This window comes from Lontra canadensis, unplaced genomic scaffold, assembly GCF_010015895.1.
Source record: "Lontra canadensis isolate GAN:19392208 unplaced genomic scaffold, GSC_riverotter_1.0 scaffold3, whole genome shotgun sequence".
Taxonomy (NCBI): Eukaryota; Metazoa; Chordata; class Mammalia; order Carnivora; family Mustelidae; genus Lontra; species Lontra canadensis.
The window spans coordinates 42,220,823-42,239,507 of NW_022630997.1; the positions used below are offsets into that span (position 1 = coordinate 42,220,823).

General features: G+C 36.9%; 1 protein-coding gene across 16 annotated transcripts in view; it reads left to right on the forward strand.

The window, feature by feature from the left end:
- The window catches only part of USP54 (ubiquitin specific peptidase 54), a 116,289-nt gene that overhangs the window by 53,409 nt on the left and 44,195 nt on the right, over positions 1-18,685 (forward strand). For 5 of the 16 annotated variants that reach the window (XM_032840399.1, XM_032840403.1, XM_032840414.1 and 2 more), the window contains exons 1-2: positions 5,018-6,033; positions 10,659-10,751. In XM_032840399.1, the coding sequence (XP_032696290.1) occupies positions 5,887-6,033; positions 10,659-10,751 (240 nt within the window). In that variant the 5' untranslated portion in view covers positions 5,018-5,886. Of the gene's footprint in view, positions 1-5,017; positions 6,034-10,658; positions 10,752-18,328; positions 18,449-18,685 lie in introns of those variants that run through there. The other 11 variants (XM_032840301.1, XM_032840343.1, XM_032840324.1 and 8 more) reach the window with 4 other exon arrangements.

Below are 18,685 nucleotides of genomic sequence, written 5' to 3' on the forward strand. Positions count from 1 at the left end.
CTCCGTACCCTTTAGGGATGGAGGGTAACATAGGTAGGGGGGAGGATCATAGAAACATTGGTCTTAAATAATGTTTAATGTTTAAGGGAAACACTGATCTTAAATAATGGAAAACTTCGGGGCACCTTGGTGGCTGGGTTGGTTAAGCCTCTGACTCCGGATTTGGTCTCAGGTCATGATCTCAGGGTCTGAGATTGAACTCTGCCTTAGGGCTTCATGCTCAGTGTAGTGTCTGCTGGAGATTTTCTCCCTACTCCCTCTGCCCCTCCCCCCACTGTGTATGTAAATAAATTTAAATAAATTTAATAAAATTTAAATTAAATTTTAAATTAATTAAAAAATTTTAAAATTAAAATTATTTAATTTTAAAATTAAAATTAATTTTAAAATTTTAAATTAAATTAAAATTAAAAATTAAATTTAAATTTAAATAAACATTTAAATAGATCCTTTAAAAATTATCGAAAACATGTAAGAGTTAAGAAATGGGTGCTATATCTTCAGGCTCGGGGTAGTCAAGGAATTTTTTTTTAAGAAATTTTATTTATTGGGGCACCTGGGTGGCTCAGTGGGTTAGAGCCTCTGCTTTCGGCTCAGGTCATGATCCCAGGGTCCTGGGATCGAGCCCCACATCGGACTCTCTGCTCAGCCTGCCTCTCTGCCTACTTGTGATCTCTCTCTGTCAAATAAATAAATAAAATCTTTAAAACAAATTATTTATTTATTTGAGGGAGAGAGAGTGAGAGCGCACAGCAGGGGGAGGGCAGAGGGAGAGGGAGAGGCAGGGAGCCAAATTCAGGGCTTGATCCCAGGGCCCTGGAATCATGACCTGAGCCAAAGGCAGAAGCTTAACCCACTGAGCTACCCAGCCACCCCTGTCATTTCATTTTATAAGTTCTCTCTTTTTCTTATTAATGCATCCAGTGACTCCAGGATCATGTAGCATCAAGGCAGCCAATGTTAAGTGCTGCAGAAAAATTAAGAAGAATGAGGCCTATGGAAAAGCCAGTAGGTTTTGCAATTAGGAGAGTTCTTTAAATGGAGATATTCCATGAAGTAAAATTTTGGTGGTGGTGGAGTAAAGATCAGTACCATGTCCTGAAGAGATTGATGGTGAGCATAAAAAGGTAGCAGCTGTAAATTATTAATTGTAGAGACATTTAGCAGTGAAAGGTCCAAAAAAATTTGGGACAGTAGGCATAGGAGTTAATAAATTCAAAGTGGTCTTTGTTGTTGCTGTTTTGTTTTTCAAAAATATAGGGTATCTCTGTGTGGATGTCTTTAAAGGGAAAAGAACTCATGAAGAGGAAATGTTAGAAAGTAATGGTAATAACAATCATTTATACAGTAATTACTATATGGTAGACATCGAATTAGCACTTTGCATAAATTAATTTTTATTTCTTATAATAGCAAACAAGATACTATAGATGTAGTTGGGGATTATTGACATATGGAATTGAGGTAGTTGCTTGTTGATTTATCAGGGCAATAAGTTTCTTTCTTTTTTTTTTTTTTTTAGATTTTATTTATTATTTATTTGAGAGAGAGACAGAGATAGAGTGAGCATGAGCAAGGGGGAGAGGGAGAAGCAGGCTCCCCCTGAACAGGGAGCCTGATGTCCTGGGAGCCCACCCCAGAACACGAGGATCATGATCTGAGCCAAAAGGCAGACGCTTATAGTTTCTTGAGTAAATTATAAGTAAACTGCAAATTATAAGTAAACCAGCAATATATATACAAGTTATAATTGAGTAAATTATAAGTAAACTGCTATCTAGAATAATAGAAACTAGAAACATGAGCCACTTTCCTGGTTAATTGTTTGGATATCTCAGTGTAGTGCAGTTTGACTTCGTAATGTTTGTATTACTTTTGGTGTTAATCACTTTTAATGGGACTACTGCTCCTTCATTAGAAACTCAGATACTCATCATGGTTTTTCCATTTGAATCATTTATCAATTGGACATGGTCTTTCTTTGTAGACCTTCTAAAATGTTACAGTGTTCCTTGTAGTAGGCTCAACTGTTTGCCTTTTTACAGATAGAAAGTTAAACTTCGTATTTTAAAAATAATTGTAAAAAAAAATTAAATAAAATTCAAATGTTTCTCCAAGCACGTAGATAAATTGTTGTGATACATCCCTTGTCTTATGTGAGGCCTAGTGTTCTTTTTATATAATTAGAGGACTTATTCCTGGTGGCTTACAACTTTCTAGTATCCTGAGGTCCCCAAACCAGAATTTACTTTTATACTTCTAGGCATTGCGGTTTGCTCATTCAGTGGAACTCGTTATTCATCCTCTGTTTTGCAAACTTGCTAACACTTTGGCATGCTTATTAGTAAATCTTAACCAGTGTGTTAAATCGGTATTGTGCCATTGTTTTACAGAGCCAAAAACAAAGTTCAGGATGTTTAAGTAGTTAGGATTATACAAAGTAGTAAAAATGTGGAAATTGAACCCATGTCTTCTACCTCCAAGCTTAGTCTTGGTCCCATTTGTATAATATCATAATTATTCAACATCACTTGTTCTTAGAACAACTAGACATTATACTGTATTTTAAACTCTCCTTTTCATAGAAATAGTATTAAAGCTTTATTCCATTTTATTTTACCCTCATATCTATACTGTTGTGAATTTATCTTTCTCTTTTTCTCCTTTTTCTTTTTTTCAAATTTTAATTTGGGATTGCTAATATCTTCTGGCTATTATCTACCAGCTTAATGATTTTAGTCATTTTTGCATTAAATCATGAATATTACATACATTACAAAGTAATTTCTATATAATTTTAAATTCTTTTTTTTTTTGCAGATATCCATTCTCTTTCAACTTAAAAAAGTGGTTTAAAACTTATAGTGAAGTTACAAGTTACAAGAAATTGTACAAAGAATTCCCATATCCCTCAGCCACATTTACCTGTTGTCAACATTATTGCTATATTTGCTCTACCATTCTCCCTTTCTCTCCATGTTTACAAATATTCACATACCCACACCCATATATATATATTTTATTTTCTTCTGAACCATTTCAGAGTAAGGTGTAGACATGCTCTTTTACCTCTAAATACTTGAATATTGCCTAATAAGTTCTTTTTAAAAATAGGTTTATAGATTGATGTGGGTAAAACTTTTAATTGACTTTGTCATATATCTTACTAGATGGCACAGTAGAAGGATTATGTTGTTTGGTGTTGGACCTACAACTTAAGTGAAATGTTTTGTCATCAGTATTTCTTGGGATCATTTGTTACTCCCTCTCTTGGCCCTATTCTTTCTGGCTTTCACCTCTAGTTTCTGACACACCTAGAGCCAGTGTGAGAGCTTTTTGCCTTACCCTACATAATGCTGCCATTCAGAGCCTGAGAATCTTTTTTTTTTTCCTCTTTGGTCCCTGAACTCAGGGGTGTGTATCATAGGGCAGCCTGAGTTTCAGTAAGCTCCTAATGTGGATACTGGAAACCCTACCTGTCTGCCAAGTCCTTTTGGCTGTGAGCAAAGTAGAGGCTTGGTACTTGTCATTCCTTTGCCCCTGTTGAGCTGAAGGAATGCTGCCTGGCTTGTTGAAGTTGCTTAGTAGCTCTGAATGGGGTGTGTATGAGGGTGTGTATAGAGAGTTGAGGGTCTTTTAATCTGTGTGGGAGATATGGGATCCTTCCTGGTGCCATGCTAATCATCAGGGAGTATTTATTGAGTTCCTCCTTCTGAATAGCACTATGATAAGAGCTTTTGAAAGTCTAATAAAATACATAATTAAAGTCACAGATTTATAATAGTTGAAAAAATTCTAGTTCTGCCACTTACTAGTTGATTTGGGCAAGTTAAGTCTCACTGCTGTTCTGTAAAATGGAACTGTTAACACCTCATAATAGAGCTATTGTAAAGAGTAAATAAAGAATGTTAAATATAGTGTTTAGTATTTGTCTGACACTAGCATTTCATTTCATACAGTCATTCGTGATATATGACTGATACCATATAAAACAAATAGAGAGTAATAAAAACAAATAGAGAATAATATGACACTACAGTGTGTAGTCAAATACTTTAATTGTGACATGTAGATTATAAATAGTCTGGGAATTTAGAGAAGGGAAAGAACAGTCTTGTGCAACCATTTAATGTTCCTGTGCCTCAGTTTTTCCACTGGATATACTGGGTAGTGCTAGGTGATCTCTTAAGAGAATGATTAAGATGCTTTAGCATTTTTGCTTTTTAGGTGGTTCATTTGATGATAGGAACTAAGGAAGGGAGAAGCGTGGGGAACTGTTGGAAACCAAATTTAATACTTAACAGTCTTAAATTTTTCCTTATATGGACATGGTAGCCTTATAGGAAAGCTTAAAGCTGGAGATAGAAGTATTTCCTTCCAGGAAAGGTGTCTGCTTTGGTGTTTCTCCCCTGTTGCTTCACTGGCATTTTTAATTAGTTGAAAACTAATGTTGGTCAATGAATGGCCACTGATTATGAATGCCTCAGATTTAATCTGAGAATTACATTATTTGTAACCCAAATTATCTCTCTGATCCTCTGGCAAAAATAAAACACACAAACAGGGCAGGAGATTTAGTTCTCTAGGACTTGATGTTAAGGACATATGGCTTACTTGCCTTGAGTGTTTCTGAGATGGGACATCTTTCCTCAGAACAGAGTCCAGACTGATAACTTGGCCTTCCCCCCACTTTAAACAGGCTTTCATAGCCATGAACATGTAAACGTAAAACACCTTTTAAAATTTCTTTATTCATAATATCTAACAGAAACTATTCCAATTCTTCATCTGGTATATGTTTACTTGGTAATATTTTTGTTACTCTGATTTTGGAAAGTTGGTGTTTTGTTTTGTTTTTGTCCCAATCAACTTTCTTCTAGAAAATTTCAGAGAAGTTTCCTATGAAAATAAATCTGCTCAGACTTTTTTTTTTTCTTTCCTCTTTGGCTTGACTGCTTCTCCTTTTTGTTGTTGTTAAGGTTTTTTGGGTTTTGTTGTTGTTGTTGTTGTTGGGGTTTTCTTGGGGGTGGGGTGGGGGTCATTGTTTGCCAAGGTTTCAAGTTTATAGTGAGAGGTGAGGCAACGTTGATCTTGGCAGAATAGCACAAAGCCAGTAGAGTCATTAAGTGACGCAAGCTTTTAGTTTTTTTTTTTTTTTTCTTTTTGTTAAAGCTCTCTGGCAGAGCTGGCTATTCTAGTCACAGAGGAAACGAAGAGAAGAGACTTCTGATATTCTGGATGGAATGATAGAAGACTTTAGGGGTGTAGTAAAAAAGAACAGCAGCAATTAAGGAAAAAAAAACCGTGAATAATTCCAACATACTTCTTACCTTTGTGGATTTTATGTCAGTTGTTTAGAACTTGAGTTTTTACTTTAGATGATGATGGGACAAGGAATACAGAAGGTGAGGGGGGTTGCATTGGATTCTTGCTTATTTGTCTGCTTCTCCTTCCAGTTGGGAAAAGTCTTCAGTCTACAAGAAGCATCATCAATAAGTCTAAGAAATACATGATACCGTGATCCTGGATTCTGCTGGAGTTGAGGACTACAGCCACTTCACCACTAATTTCTGGAGGCAATTCAAGAAAAATAGAAGGACACACAATACCTAAGGATTTCTCTGTTTATGTTAGTACCGTGCCATGTTAAATTCTGGGCATTGTTTGGAGCAAGTCGGGCATGGCTCTGTCATGTGGATCTAAGAAGATACCTGAGTTCCTTGAGCTACACAGATGATGTTTGGAAGGTTGTAAACTCAAAGTATTTCAACAGAAATTCATTGAATTCTGGATTCTCTTTTATAAGTCAGGACGTCAGCAGACAGAAACCTTTTCCCAAAAAGATACAAAGCCTTTTCTGAGTTTTCAAGCTAAATGTGAACAATAATGTCTTGGAAAAGAAATTATTTTTCAGGGGGCCGTGGTAGTGTCCAAGGGATGTTTGCACCTCGAAGCTCAACCTCCATAGCCCCCAGCAAAGGCCTCAGCAATGAGCCAGGACAAAACAGCTGCTTCCTCAACAGTGCCCTGCAGGTAAGGGCAATTTCTTTCTTTCTGGTGAACTTTGACTCTTGGTTGCTGATGCTATGTTTCCAATAACTCTTTTTTTTTTTTTTTTTTTTAGGATTTTTATTTATTTATTTGATAGAGTGAGCACAAGTAGGCAGAGAGGTAGGCCTAGAGAGAGGGGGAAAAAGACTCCCCGCGGAGCAGAGAGTGTGATGTGGGGCTCGATCCCCCCAATAACTCTTTTAAATATAATCCTTGATGGTCTCTGTTTAAGGTTAGCAGACTGAGATCATTTTTAAGCCTATCTGTGTGATCTTAGGCAAGGTACTTATCTCTTCGAGATAATTATCTTATTTGTAGGAAAAAGGGATTAATAATGATAACAGAAATAATAACTGTGACGACTACTGCTTACCTGCCTGAAGGGGAAAGTACATGGAAAAGATGATCTTAATACTTGTTTATTGGTGCGCCTGGGTGTCTCAGTCATTAAGCGTCTGCCTTTGGCTCAGGTCGTGATCCTAGGGTCCTGGGATCAAGCCCCACATTGGGCTTCCTGCTCTTCGATCCTGCTTCTCCTTCTTCCTCTGCCTGCTGCTCCCCCTGTTGTGCTCTCTCTCTGTCAAATAAATAAATAAAATCTTAAAAATACTTGTTTGTTGATTTTCTTTTTGCTTCCTTTTTTACGTTTGGAGACCAAATTGTATCACCCTACTTGCTTTTTTCTAGTAAAGAAAGCAAAGTTCTTTCCACTAGTCAAAGACTTCTAGGTATATTACTCTCGTCTTCATTAGAAGGCTCTTAGCATTCAGGCTCTTAGCATATACACTGAATGGAGTCCAGTCTTTTTCCATTTCTTCTTCTCCTTCCTCTGAGCTCTCTTGTAGTGGTTCATGATTGGTGTCTGGTCAGATATGCTTGAACAAATGTAGTGGAAAGTAATTCCCCTAAGGTGTGATTGTCTATACTAGATTTTCCCTTTTGGTATTGGTTGCCACACTAGTGATAACAGAGTCCCAAAGCTTCTTGTCTGCCTGCCTTCTTTGCCTTGTCATGCACATAGAATGTTAAGTTCATCCCCTTTGGCCCACCTTTCAAGCAATTACTTTCCCCTCTTTTCTGCTCCTCAGAATAAGAGTAAATGAAATTTGCCACCCAAGATAATTATGCTTGGGTAAAATATTAGTGTTATTGTTCAGATGTAATGAGAAAAGAAGTTGCTGTGAGAGAAGAAAAGACAAGGCAATGTATTTGGTATAAAAAGCAGTGGACACTCTCTCTAAAATCTTTTTTTTTTTTTAAGATTTTATTTATTTATTTGACAGACAGAAATCACAAGTAGGCAGAGAGGCAGGCAGAGAGTGGGGGGAAGCAGGCTGCTTGCCGAGCAGAGAGGCTGATGTAGGGCTCAATCCCAGGACCCTGGGATCATGACCTGAGTTAAAGGCAGAGGCTTTAACCCCCTGAGCCACCCAGGAGACCCTAAAATAAATAAATAAATCTTTAAAAAAAAAAAAAAAAAAAAAGGAGGGGGCGGCCCTGATGGCTCAGTTGGTTGAGCAACTGACTTTTGGTTTTAGCTCAGGTTGTGGTCTCAGGGTCGTGAGATCAGGCCCCGAGTCGGGCTCTGTGCTTAGTGTGGAGTCTGCTTGGGACTTTATCTACTTCTCCCCCTGTCCCTCTCTCCTGCTGTCTCTCATTGCCTCTCTTTAGAATAAATAAATAAATCTTTTTTAAAAAAAAAGCACTGGGGGGGTGCCTGGGTGGCTCAGTGGGTTAAAGACTCTGCCTTCAGCTCGGGGTCATGATCCCAGCATCCTGGGATCAGCCTGCCTCGGGCTCTCTTCCCCCTCTCTCTGCCTGCCTCCCTGCCTACTAGTGATCTCTCTCTCTGTCAAATAAATAAATATAAAAATCTTTAAAAAAAAAAACCAAAAAAAAACACTAGACTTATGAATTAGTTTTAGTGTATCTGTAGACTTGTGACCTTGTACAGGTAATAGTATTTCAGTTTCCTCATTTGTAATATAAGACTCTTTACAAGCTTATTTATGTAATAAAGCTTCATACTTGGGGTGCCTCGCTGGCTCAGTCAGTGGAGTATCTGATTCTTGGTCTCAGGGTTGTGAGTTCAGGCCCTACACTGAGTTAACAGATTACTTTAAAAAAGTTTTATACTCTCAGTTTTCAAATTTTTATTGGAAAACGCTAAAAAATCCTATGCTGTTAAGCCTAGAGAAAGAATTTAACTGTATTCCCTCATTACTACCACAAATTTAAGGCAGTTGGGTGGGGTTTGTTAATTTTTTTTTCTCCACAGATGCTGCATGTGAGTTTTTTGAGTGACATTGCACAAACTAATAATACTTTTGGATTTTAGAAGCAGGCAAAAAGGGGTGCCTGGGTGGCTCAGTGGGTTAAAGCCTCTGCCTTTGGCTCAGGTCATGATCCCAGGGTCCTGGGATTGAGCTCCACATTGGGCTCTCTGCTAGGCAGGGAGCCTGCTTCCTCCTCTCTCTCTTTGCCTGCCTCTCTGCCTACTTGTGATCTCTGTCTGTCAAATAAATAAATAAAATCTTAAAAAAAAAAAAAAGAGCAGGCAAAAAAAAAAAAGTGTTGATATAGGTGTGTGTTTATCTCCTTCCTGGCCACAGTCCTGTTTTTATAATTCTGTTTTTTCCTGTATGCTCTGTCTGTATTGAAACAACAATATTTATGACTTTCTGTTCTAATTTTCAGTGCCATATGGAACACATAATACACACACACGAACACACATTTATAAATCCATACTTAAAGATTGAGTCATTGAGTCATTGGTTTTGGGGTGCCTATTGTAATCGTGTTACAAGTTGAAAATAATTGTTTCTATAAACTAATATTCTATCTTTTTTAAAAAAGATTTTATTTATATTTATTTGAGAGAGAGAGCACATGCGGGGGGAGCAGCAGGCAGAGGGAGAAACAGGCTTCCATCCAGCAGGGAGCCAGATGTGGGACTCAATCCTAGGACTCTGGGATCATGACCTGAGCTGAAGGCAGACACTTAACTGACTGCGCCACCCAGGCATCCCATATTTTGACTTTTGATATGAATGCTATGTTGGCCACAGATGTATTGAAACCATTATGTTTATTATAAAAAGATGTTACTTATTTGGGAGTACAATGTATTTCGAAGAACTTCTGGAATATATACTTTGAAGACACATAAGTAAGAAGAAGCTCCAGAAGTACAGTGCCTTTTCAGATATGATGCCATTTAAATGTTTTCTAAGCAAGCGGAGCTTCCTGAGGCATTATGCTATATATTATACCATTTCTTTTTTAGCTAAAGTCCATAGTGTATTCAGATTTCCTTAATTTTTGCCTAGTATCTTTTTCTGTTCCAGGATCCCATTCAGGATACCACAGTTCCATTTACTTGTCATGTCTCATTAGGTTTTTCTTGGCTCTGTCAGTTTCTCAAAATTTCCCTGTTTTTGATGATCTTAACAATTTTGAGGAGTGATACTATTCATGTATTTTGTGGGATGTCCCACTATTGGAATTTGTTTGATATGTTTCTCATCATTAGACTCTTCTGGGTCTTGAGAGGAAGACCACAAAAATAAAGTATCCTTTTCATCACATCATATCTAGGTTACATACTATGAACATGATTTATCACTGTTGCTATCACCATTTTTTTATTCTGTTGACATAAAGAAGGTCATACATCTCTCAGAAAGGTCCAAAAATTGAGAAATCTAGCAAAGACAAAATTCTCCACTATAATTCAAGCTCTAAATAAGTTTTCAATACCATATGATTTCACTTACACGTGGAATCTAAAAAGCAAAACAAATGATAAACAAAAAGCAGAATCAGATCTATAAATATGGAGAAAAACTGATGGTTGTAAGAAGGAAGGGAGATGGGGGGGTGGGCAAAATGGTGAAATGGGGTGGGAGATATAGGTTTCCAGTTATGGAATGAATAAGTCATGGGGAGGGGCATTTGGCTGGCTTAGTTGGTAGAGCATGTGACTCTTGATCTCAGGGTTGTGAGTTCAAGCCTCAGGTTGGGTGTGGAGATTACTTAAAAGAGTAATAAAACCTTAAAAAAAATCATGGTAATAAAAGGGAACAGCATAGGGAATATAGTCAGTGGTATTATAATAGTGTTGAATGTGACAGATGGCAGCTACACTTGTGTTTGTAAGCACAACATAACATATAGACATGTGGAATCCCTATGTTATATATCTGAAACTAATGTAATGTGTATCAACTATATGTAAAAAAAAAAAGTTTGTTCCAAAAAAATTTTTTTTCTTGTGTGGATCATTTAAATATACCCTATTCTGCAGCTTTTAACCCATAAATTAACACTGCAGGATCACATTTGATGTATATTATACCTTATTTTCTCTGTGTAAACTTCCTTCATTTTCAAATTAATGTGTTTTTTAGAATATAGTTATCTATCCCTCATGTTAGCTACCTTACCCTTTTTTGACATTTGTTTTAATATACTAGAATGAGCTTTTCTCTTGGGAATGAAGATATATTCTGTAGTCATTACCTATGTTTTTTTAAATTCTTGACTCTAAGATCAAATGGAGGCTTTTTGTAGAGTAATGAAGTATTTCTTCCCTTTTTGGCCAGGTTTTATGGCACTTGGACATCTTCCGACGTAGCTTTAGGCAGCTTACAACTCACAAGTGCATGGGCGATTCCTGCATCTTTTGTGCTCTCAAGGTAAGTTCTTCAAATCTGTTTCTTCTCACCACCATTAGGCTGCCAAATGATCACTATTGAGGTAGTTTGGTTAATCAGAGTGATGCTAAAGAATTTCTTATTAGTGCAAAGATGAATATGATTAGTTTTTCTTGCTTCGAGGAATTATTACTTGGCTTAGGTTGTCTGTTTTTTTTGAAACTTTTTTGTCCATACAGCTCTATTTAATATGATAGGATTTTATTCAAATGTACTTAGACTTTGAGTATTACCTGAAGAGCTAATTCTAAATTTTTATTTCGAAAGAATAAACAACCAGGTATTTTTAGTGGAATTAACTATTGTCTGTTAAAGCTAAATTTAGCAACAAACTCTTCCTATTGAAAAAAGCCAGTACTAACATTTTTCTATTCGCTAATGTTTCCCATTACCACATTTAATAGATTCATTATACCCATTCTCGACCCCATTGTCTGACTTCCAAGTTTTTCATTTCTGAATAAAATGAAACCTAAGGATTCAGAGTATGCTGCAATAGAGGAAGAACTAGATTGTATAAAAGGCCCCATTCTCAATTACTTTATCTGTTGTCCAACATTGAGCTTCTCTGTGTTTTTTTTTTTTGGTTTGTATGTACAATGGATTATTTATGGCTGGATGAGTCTGCATGAGTTCTGATAAGCATACAGTGTCATTTTTCAGACTCAAGAAGTCATTCTTGGTTTGTGACAGGGATGCTTGAGTGTGATCATTATAGATTTAATTTAGTTGTTTTTACATCTTGGAGTAAGAACTATAACAAAAATCCAGGAAAATTTCCTGCTTATTTCAGGTGTTCACAACAACTGATGTGAAACAGTTTTTTGAGCAGCTTCACTTTGGAGTTTTAAGTCCATGTCGGGCAGATATCTTTAGAAAGAGATGACTGAGTCTTCTGAACATTTTATTGCTTGGGTCACAAATATCTTTTTTCTTTTCCCCTTGGGAGCACTGGAATTTTTAGCAAAATATATGTTATTGATTAATTGGGAGTTTGAATGTGAGTTTTAATGAAACCAAATCTTTTACAAATTGTAACATTTCTGACTATGCCCATTCAGACAGAAGTCCATCCACAAGAGTATTTGGCTTGATTTTCTGAAGGGCACATTAACATTAAACATCTAATTTTGGGTCAGCAAGAAATATAGTGGTCCTCTGGCCAGCAAATCCAAGGAAAGTCTAGTTCATGGCATTAAAAACCTAGGTAAGGTACTTGCTAGAGAAATTTGAATCCTGGAGAAATCCCTGGTTGAGGAATCTCTTGAAACTAGAAGCTCTCATCTGTACCAGGAAGTAATGATAGAACTTATATGACCCCCTGACGTGACTTTGATTAGTCAGGACTGTGTCATCCTCTTCATTGACCAAGATGGGATTCTGATGAACTGGCTGTACCAGTGTTGTTATGTTTTAATTTCCAGAAGTACAAATTGTTATTGTGATATAAATTAGTATCATTATAGAAGCCAAATAGATGAAGAAAACCAACAATGGGACTTCATGGGTTACCCTCTGAGATACCCAAGTAAGAAAGGAGGATATTTTTCAACTTAGGAGGCTGAGGATGTACCTTGGGACTCTTTAAGAGAAGCAGTTGCTTATGGCAGATGGGTGAATGGGCTTGGGGAATCAAAGGCTCTGTTTTAGATCTTCATAATTCTGAGGAGTTCTAGTATTTTCCTCATCACATCATTGTCTGAGCTATCAATGAGGTTTATTTTCCTTCACTGCTTTTGTTATATTGGGAGTATATGAAAATTTTGATGTTTTCCCATAAAGTGCTTTTCAGTCCCTCAGTGCTATATAAGTATTAAATAATTAAGCTCTAAATAATTAAGTTTGCACTTTTTTAATTATTGTATACCTCATTTGAAAATTATAAATAGACTTATATTGCACATGGATTAATTTGACTGTGTGGATGAACTGAATGTGGTTCTAAGAGTTGAGAAATTTAAATTGTTAGAATAGCCATATTCCTTCATCCAGGAGGATTTTATTTTCTGAGAGAAGAGAAGGAATGTTGAGTGTTTGGAAGAGTAAATCTGGGATGGACCATCAGCACCTGGAATGTCTCTTTTTTGTTCCCTACTTTAATTTTTTTTTTTTTTTTTTTTTAAGAAAACGAGATGGGGGCAGGGTAGAGGGAAAGATAAGGAGAGAATCTTAAGCAGTCTCCATGCCCAGCAGGAGACAACCCTGAGATCATGACCTGAGCCAAAATCAAGGGTTGGATGCTTAACTGAGCCACCCATGTGCCCCTAAAAATATTTTTATGGAATATGAAATAATATGAGCATCATTGAACTAGATTCTAGTCAGTATAATAAGACAAAAGGATAAATATTAGAAAGCAGCAAAGGTATTATTTGCAGATGATATGATTGGCTATTAAAAAAAATCTCAGAGTATCTGCTGATTGAGCAGTGGAATCAATAAGAGGATTTAGCACGTTGTTGCCTGTAAGATTAAGGTATAACATTCAATTGTATTTCTGTGTACTAGCAACTAACAGAAAATGCAACTTAAAAAGAGTTTTTATAATAATAACCAAGTATATAAAGTACATATGAATAAATCTAACAAAAAGATAGGACATTTATATAAAATCTCCACAGAGAGCCAGTATAATGAATAATCACAAAATGAATATATTGTAACAGCTCTTTGGGTGAAAATAGAATACTGTCAGTACCATAGACATTCACCCTCCCTTCTTTCTCAGTCATATCTCCGTCTTTCTCCCTGGAGTGGCCACTTTTCTGATGTTTGTGGTAATCACTTCCTTGTTTTATCTGAATAGTTTTCCTACCTATGTATCCATTCTTAAACAATCTAATTTTAAAATTATCTGTTTTTTAAAAAATCTGTTTTTTAAAAAAGATTTATTTATTTTAGAGAGATAGAGGGAGTGCAACAGCACAGCGGGGAGGAATAAATGGGAAGGGCAGAGGGAAAGAGACTCTTACGCAGACTCTGAACTGAGCATGGATCCATCTCAGGACTCTGAGATCATGACCTGAGCTGAAACCAAGTCAGTCGCTTAACTGACTATGCCACTTAGGTACCCTGTAAATGGAATCATTTTATACAAATTTGTGTGTGTGTGTCTTCAGTGCAGCAATATATTTATAAGATCGTCATATTTTTATGTGCAGGTTGACTTTGTTCATCTTCATTATTATATGGTATTTCATTGTGTAAAGAAACCAGTTTGTTTATTCCATTGCTGGTAGTCATTTGGATTATTTCCAGTTTTTAATTTTTTATGAACAATATTGCCAAGAACATTCTTGTATATATCTACATATGTATATACATTTTTTGCATATATGCTCAGGAATAGAATTACTGTATCATAGGATATGTAGATCTTCAATTTTTTTTTTTTTTCTCAAATAATGTTAACTGACTTCAGTATTTCCATAAGTCAGTATATTCTGTCTGGCAGGTTTGTCCTGGAAGTTGAGAAAATTCAGTTCTGAAATTCTTTTTTTTTTTTTTTTTTAAGATTTTATTTATTTATTTGACAGAAAGAGACACAGCAAAAGAGGGAACGCAAGCAGGGGGAGTGGGAGAGGGAGAAGCAGGCTCCCTGCTGAGCAGGGAGTGGGATACAGGGCTCTATCTCAGGACCCTGGGATCATGACCTGAACCAAAGGCAGACGAATTAACCGACTGAGCCAATCAGGTGTCCCTAATTTTTCCATTTCTTAAATTGGGTGCTGGACACATGGGCATTTCTTTATTATTATTTGACTAAATATATATATCATGCTTGTTTATAATTTAAATGATGATTTTGATTTTGATTTTAAAAAATATTTTATTTATTTATTTGACAGAGAGAGACACACTGAGAGAGGGAACACAAGCAGGAGTAGTGGGAGAGGGAGAAGCAGGCCTCCCGCTGAGCAGAGAGCCCAATGTGGGGCTTGATCCGAACCTGAGCCGAAGGCAGACACTTTTTGACTGAGCCACCCAGGTGCCCCAAATGATGATTTTTATTATTTCTACTACAGGGGTGCCTAGCAGGCTCAGTCAGTAGAGCGTGCAACTCTTGATCTCAGGGTTCAAGCCCTACGTAGGGTGTAGAAATCACTTAAAATCTTGACAACAGCAGCAAATGTACTATAGTCATTTTAGAAAGCACACTAAAGTGTAAAGAGGAAGGCTGGAAGTTGACTGAATTGCATCACAGAGATTGTCATTTCCCTTTATGCCTCTCTTCTGGTCAATGATATTTCTAGTAATAAGTCTTTCCATCCACTTACAATAAATAAAAAGAATACTTTTTTTCCAGACCCCTGAGTTGCCTCTCTCTCTAGTGTCATCCTATTTCATTTGTTCTAACCTCAGAATATGCTGGAGTGCTGTTTTGAAGTTACTCCCTTCTTGTATAACCTTGAAGGGTCTCCCTATTAACTCTTAAATCACTTAAAAATATATGATTATAGGCATTAAAAAAACTAGTTTCATACTTTCTTTTCCCTTTCTTTCCTTCCTCAGGCATTCTCCATTTCAGCTATGATAGCAGATGGTACACTCTCTATACCTGCCTCTTAGACGTTACAGATGTTAGTCACTTTGCCTGGATCCCTTGGCGCCAAATCAGTGACAACAATAAACAAAACAACACATCCCTTTTAAACCCAACCACATCTAGTCCTTTCAGAACTCCAATTCAGAAACTTATCTTCTTCCCCCCGACTCCAGAAATATATCTTCTTTTTTTTTTTGTTAAAGATTTTATTTATTTGAGTGAGAGAGAGCACAAGAGGGGAGAAGGTCAGAGGGAGAAGCAGACTCCCTGCAGAGCTGGCAGCCTGATGGGGGACTCGATCCCAGGATTCCGGCATCACGACCTGAGCAGAAGGCAATGGCTTAACCAACTTAGCCACCTAGGCGCCCCAGAAATGTATCTTCTTAATGAAGTTTAAAAAATATTGCCTCTATCTAGACCCATGATTGTGTTACTTAATACTATTTAGCATAGCTGGATGAGTTTTTAGGAAGGTGGTTCAGCATTTCCTCCCTGTTGGTATTCCTTACAGTGCTTGCACCGTAATGTAAACACTTAACTTTTCTGGGTTCTTATATTTTTTTAAGTATTTCTTAATTGTAGTTATAAAGTTTTGGGTATTTGCCTTTTTCTTCTCTTTTTTCTTTTTGTCTTTTATGCACTCTCTCACTCTTGTTCTACTTGAGATTGTCATTGTGACTTTTAGTTTTACACTTTTTTTTAAGTAGGTCTACTTAATCTGGGAGTTTATGCCTCATTTAGTTAGGGAAGGGTGAGATGTATGTGTTTGGTGGGCACCAGGTGCCCAGTTCTAAGTTTGAAATGTGAAATTCATATATCATAGATTTTTTTTTCAAAATAGAAAACTCCAGAGTTCTTGAATTTGAAGTACTCTGTAAGAACTTGCCAGTTCTGGGGTGCCTGGGTGGCTCAGTGGGTTAAAACCTCTGCCTTCAGCTCAGGTCATGATCCCAGGGTCCTGGGGTCTAGCCCAACATCTGCTCAGTGGGGAGCCTGCTTCCTCCTCTCTCTCTGCCTGCCTCTCTGCCTACTTGTGATCTCTGTCAAATAAATAAATAAAAATCTTAAAAAAAAAAAAAAAAGAACTTGCCAGTTCTATAAAGTCAGACTTCTTTATGTTGGTACATAATTGTTTAGCTCTAGAACCCAGAGGAGACACAAACATGTTCCTGGATGAATCAGAAGCTAGCCAACTTTCCCTTAAACTAATGTTTTGGATGAAGGATTTTCCCTTCTGAGTCTGGCTAGAAGATATATATCCCTGCTTTTTCTCCACTTTTTACTTTACCTTGCACCAACCGTTAAAATGCCTTTACTGTTGGTTTTATGTGAACACCTTTTGTATAATATTTTGCTTTTTCTTCTGCTCTCTGAATGTTTATCAGTATTTTTGTGCCTTGTGACCTTGGCCAGGTACCATCGTATATGTTGTATCCAGAGCTTACAATTGCTTTTTGGTGGTTTATACACAATATTTAGGATAATTCATTTCTTTTGGTTCTATAAAATACACTAGGTTTTTTTCCCCCTATGTTACTTTATACTAAGTTCCTAAAGTAATTTCAGCCTTGAAATCTTGATGCAAATTATTAATGATGCTTTCATTAAAAAAGAATTTGTGTCTTCTTACTTTGAACCATAATGCTGATTTAGCAAAGAGAAGCGATTTGTGTGCTAATTACCCTGTTTCTTCTGAATCCACAAATTTATTCCCATCTAGTGTTACTAAAAGATATTTCCTGACCTGAAATGTTGTCATGCCTATAGCCCAGAGCTCTTATTTATTATTCATATTGAATCTGCCCTTTTGCCCCCAGCCCCCAGGGTATGATTTTACTTTGGTGTTGGCTTATTTATTTATCTCTGTCCAGGGGAGGAAATCCGTCCTCTGTACTTAGTATGCCACAAAGATTTTGTTCTCCTTCCAGGGATTGTGCTAGAGGCTTTGCAGTGTGCCAAGACGTAGGACAGAGTGTTTTTTGTTATAGGCAAAGGAGAATGCTTCATTGATTGATTAAATTCAACAAATCCTCTCAATTAGTGATTTTTCTTTTAAGAATGCTAGTACAAGGCATCAAAGCCAGGGAATGATGGTGATGGTGAGGGTAGGTGGGGAGGAAATAGGTTCTTGTATATAAGGTGTTGTGTAATGTAAGTCTGTACTGGTAGAGCAGTAAGACTTTTGAAAGGGGCAGAAGAATCTGTGTTCTGTTGATAGCCCACCTGTTAATTGGGGGGGAGATTTGTGAGTGCAGAGAATAAATACCTCAATATATTTTAAGTATGTACCATGTAGTTGTTCCTCTATTGGGTATTGAAGCATAAGCACAGGAAGTAAAGTGGTGTAAGAAATTACTCATTGTTCATTATCAGTCCAGTCCTTTTTTTAGTAGATTATTAGAATAGAGGGTTCTTCATTGTCAAATAGTCATGGTCAGTATCAGAGAAGAGTAAATCCATTATGGTGGACTATTTAAACCAGGAAATTAGATTTCTTTCCATTTATTTATTTATTTGACAGAGAGAGCGAGAGAGGGAACATAAGCAAGGGGAGTGGGAGAGGGAGAAGCAGGCTTCCCGCGGAGCAGGGGAGCCCGATGCGGGGCTCGATTCCAGGACCCTCAGCTAAAGAGATGCCCAAAGACTAAGCCACCCAGGTGCCCCCAAACCAGGAAATTAGATTTCTAATATGTTCCCTGGAAATTTTAGCTGGTAATAAACAGTCCTCACGTGAAGAAGGTATATCCTTATGTCTAATGCAAGTATCATCTTGAGTTGAACTTGAGTTGAACTTCTTTGTTTTGCTTATCTATGGGATATGAGCATATATGTGTGGTCTTTTGGTTAACCTTTCTTAGTCTTAAAATCCTAGTAGGCTGTACCAAAATATTCTCAACTAATTTAACCATTGACATAACTTGGATAGTATAAAGTTGAGTCTTCTATCCTTTTTAAAATTTGGGGTTTAGAATTTTGCATAATATTCAAATAGAGGGATGTGGCTGCAAGGAAAAACATAGTAGATCGTCATGATTCTTTCCTTTCCACAGTTTATGGCAGAACCTGAAACTTAAACAATCTCAGAATCTTTGTGCATATCCAGAAGGGTCCCCCTTTTCATTTCCCTTGTGGGGTAAGTGGTTATGGTATTGATTCTCAAAATTTGATTTAAATACTGTTGGTAATCTCTAAGGTCCTGCAGTTTTGATCTTGACAAAAATTAGCAAATTGACTATTATATTTTGTAAAACCTCACCATTAGTTAGTGATTTCCCACTATAAGCAATACCATCCTCTGGTGAATTTGGCCTATCTCTGTTCTGTGGCTCTCTTTCCAGTGTCTTTTTTTTTTTTTTTTTTAAGAGGTAGG